This window comes from Acyrthosiphon pisum, chromosome A2 (genome assembly GCF_005508785.2).
Source record: "Acyrthosiphon pisum isolate AL4f chromosome A2, pea_aphid_22Mar2018_4r6ur, whole genome shotgun sequence".
Classification (NCBI taxonomy): domain Eukaryota; kingdom Metazoa; phylum Arthropoda; class Insecta; order Hemiptera; family Aphididae; genus Acyrthosiphon; species Acyrthosiphon pisum.
Window position 1 is genome coordinate 1,024,738 of NC_042495.1, and position 1,337 is coordinate 1,026,074.

Genomic DNA, 1,337 nt, shown 5'->3' on the forward strand with positions numbered 1-1,337 from the left:
TTAAAAAAATAAAAGTAACTTAACTTTTAACTTAACTTAGTTATTATTTTCATGAAAATTTGTAACTTAACTTAGTTACTCAAATTCAGTAACTTATTAAAACTAACTTTAACTTAGCTAAGTTATTTTTTATTTTAGGATAACTTAACTTTAACTAGTTGAAAAAATTGGTTAACTTGCCCAGCTTTGCATGCTATAGGTACTAACTATACCTACGCTTAAGCTGCCAGTTGCCAGTAGCTAAAGTAAAACGTCCATATTTTAAGCTAAATATATTATGAACAATGGACTTACCTTCAATTATTGAAGAAATTAAATGCTGCGCGGTATGGTATAGTTAACACTTAACACCTTTAAGTATAATTTATAACTCAACAGACCATTGTAGGTATAAGGAATTCAATACTATGCAACACTCAACACTGGAACAGAGTCAGACGTTAATTGTTATACTCGTTACTCGCGGGCAGTATCGCTCGTACACTTTGCAATCGTCGTCTGTTGATTGAATTTTGATCACAAAACAATGATATTTATTATTATACACACGATCGCGGCATAGGCGCAACTAAGGTAAAATTTCTGGGGGGGCTATAGCCCCAAATAAATTTCTTTGCTTCCGTTGGAAATGTTATATTATATTACCCATTTAGTTATAATCAAAAAATAAATACAAATAATTGTTATAATAATTCTTATATTAGTATTCTACATTCGTCGGTTTTTATTTTATTATATTTTTCCAGTATGTCATTATTGTTTATACTATTAGACATATCTCTTTCAATATTTAAAATGGCTAAATTTGAAAATCGATCTTGCTCCATTGATGTTCTCAAACAATTTTTAATGCGTCTCATACATGAGAAGGATCGCTGGCATGTTGCCGAACTTATCGGTATGGTTAGAGCTACTTGAAACAGCTTGTAGGTGTTTGGAAATGTATTCCGCTTCGCAATTTCTTTGATGGTGTCTAATTCAAAATCATTATTTAAATTTAATGGACAATTCTTAGCAACGAGCATCTCCGCCTTTAAATCATCTTGATTGACATTTAAAATTGACTAAAAACCACAAAATGTTCAATTAATATGAATTTGTATGTATCAAAAAAATATTTTTAAGTTTTCAAAATTTACCCGATATTGATTAATAAAATATTCACTGTTTTTTGAATCCATTTTTAGAAAACTATCTAACGAAGTGGCTAATAATAAGCTTTCGGTTGAAAATCTGCTTTTAAGATTAATAATTAACTCTTCAGAGCTCGGAGTAAATTTTTTTTTTTTTAATTATTGTTTTTTGGACTTAATTAGTCTTATTAGACTATAGTATGA

The 1,337-nt window shown here is 29.0% G+C and overlaps 1 protein-coding gene across 1 annotated transcript in view; it reads right to left on the minus strand.

The window, feature by feature from the left end:
• The window catches only part of LOC115034322, an 8,436-nt gene extending 7,192 nt beyond the window's left edge, over positions 1 to 1,244 (minus strand). The window contains exons 1-2 of the mRNA XM_029490928.1: positions 1,140 to 1,244; positions 767 to 1,064 (exon numbers count right to left, since the gene is read on the minus strand). Coding sequence (XP_029346788.1) covers positions 767 to 1,064; positions 1,140 to 1,181 — 340 coding nt within the window. The 5' untranslated portion in view covers positions 1,182 to 1,244. The remainder of the gene's footprint in view (positions 1 to 766; positions 1,065 to 1,139) is intronic.
• Positions 1,245 to 1,337: the final 93 nt, after the last annotated feature.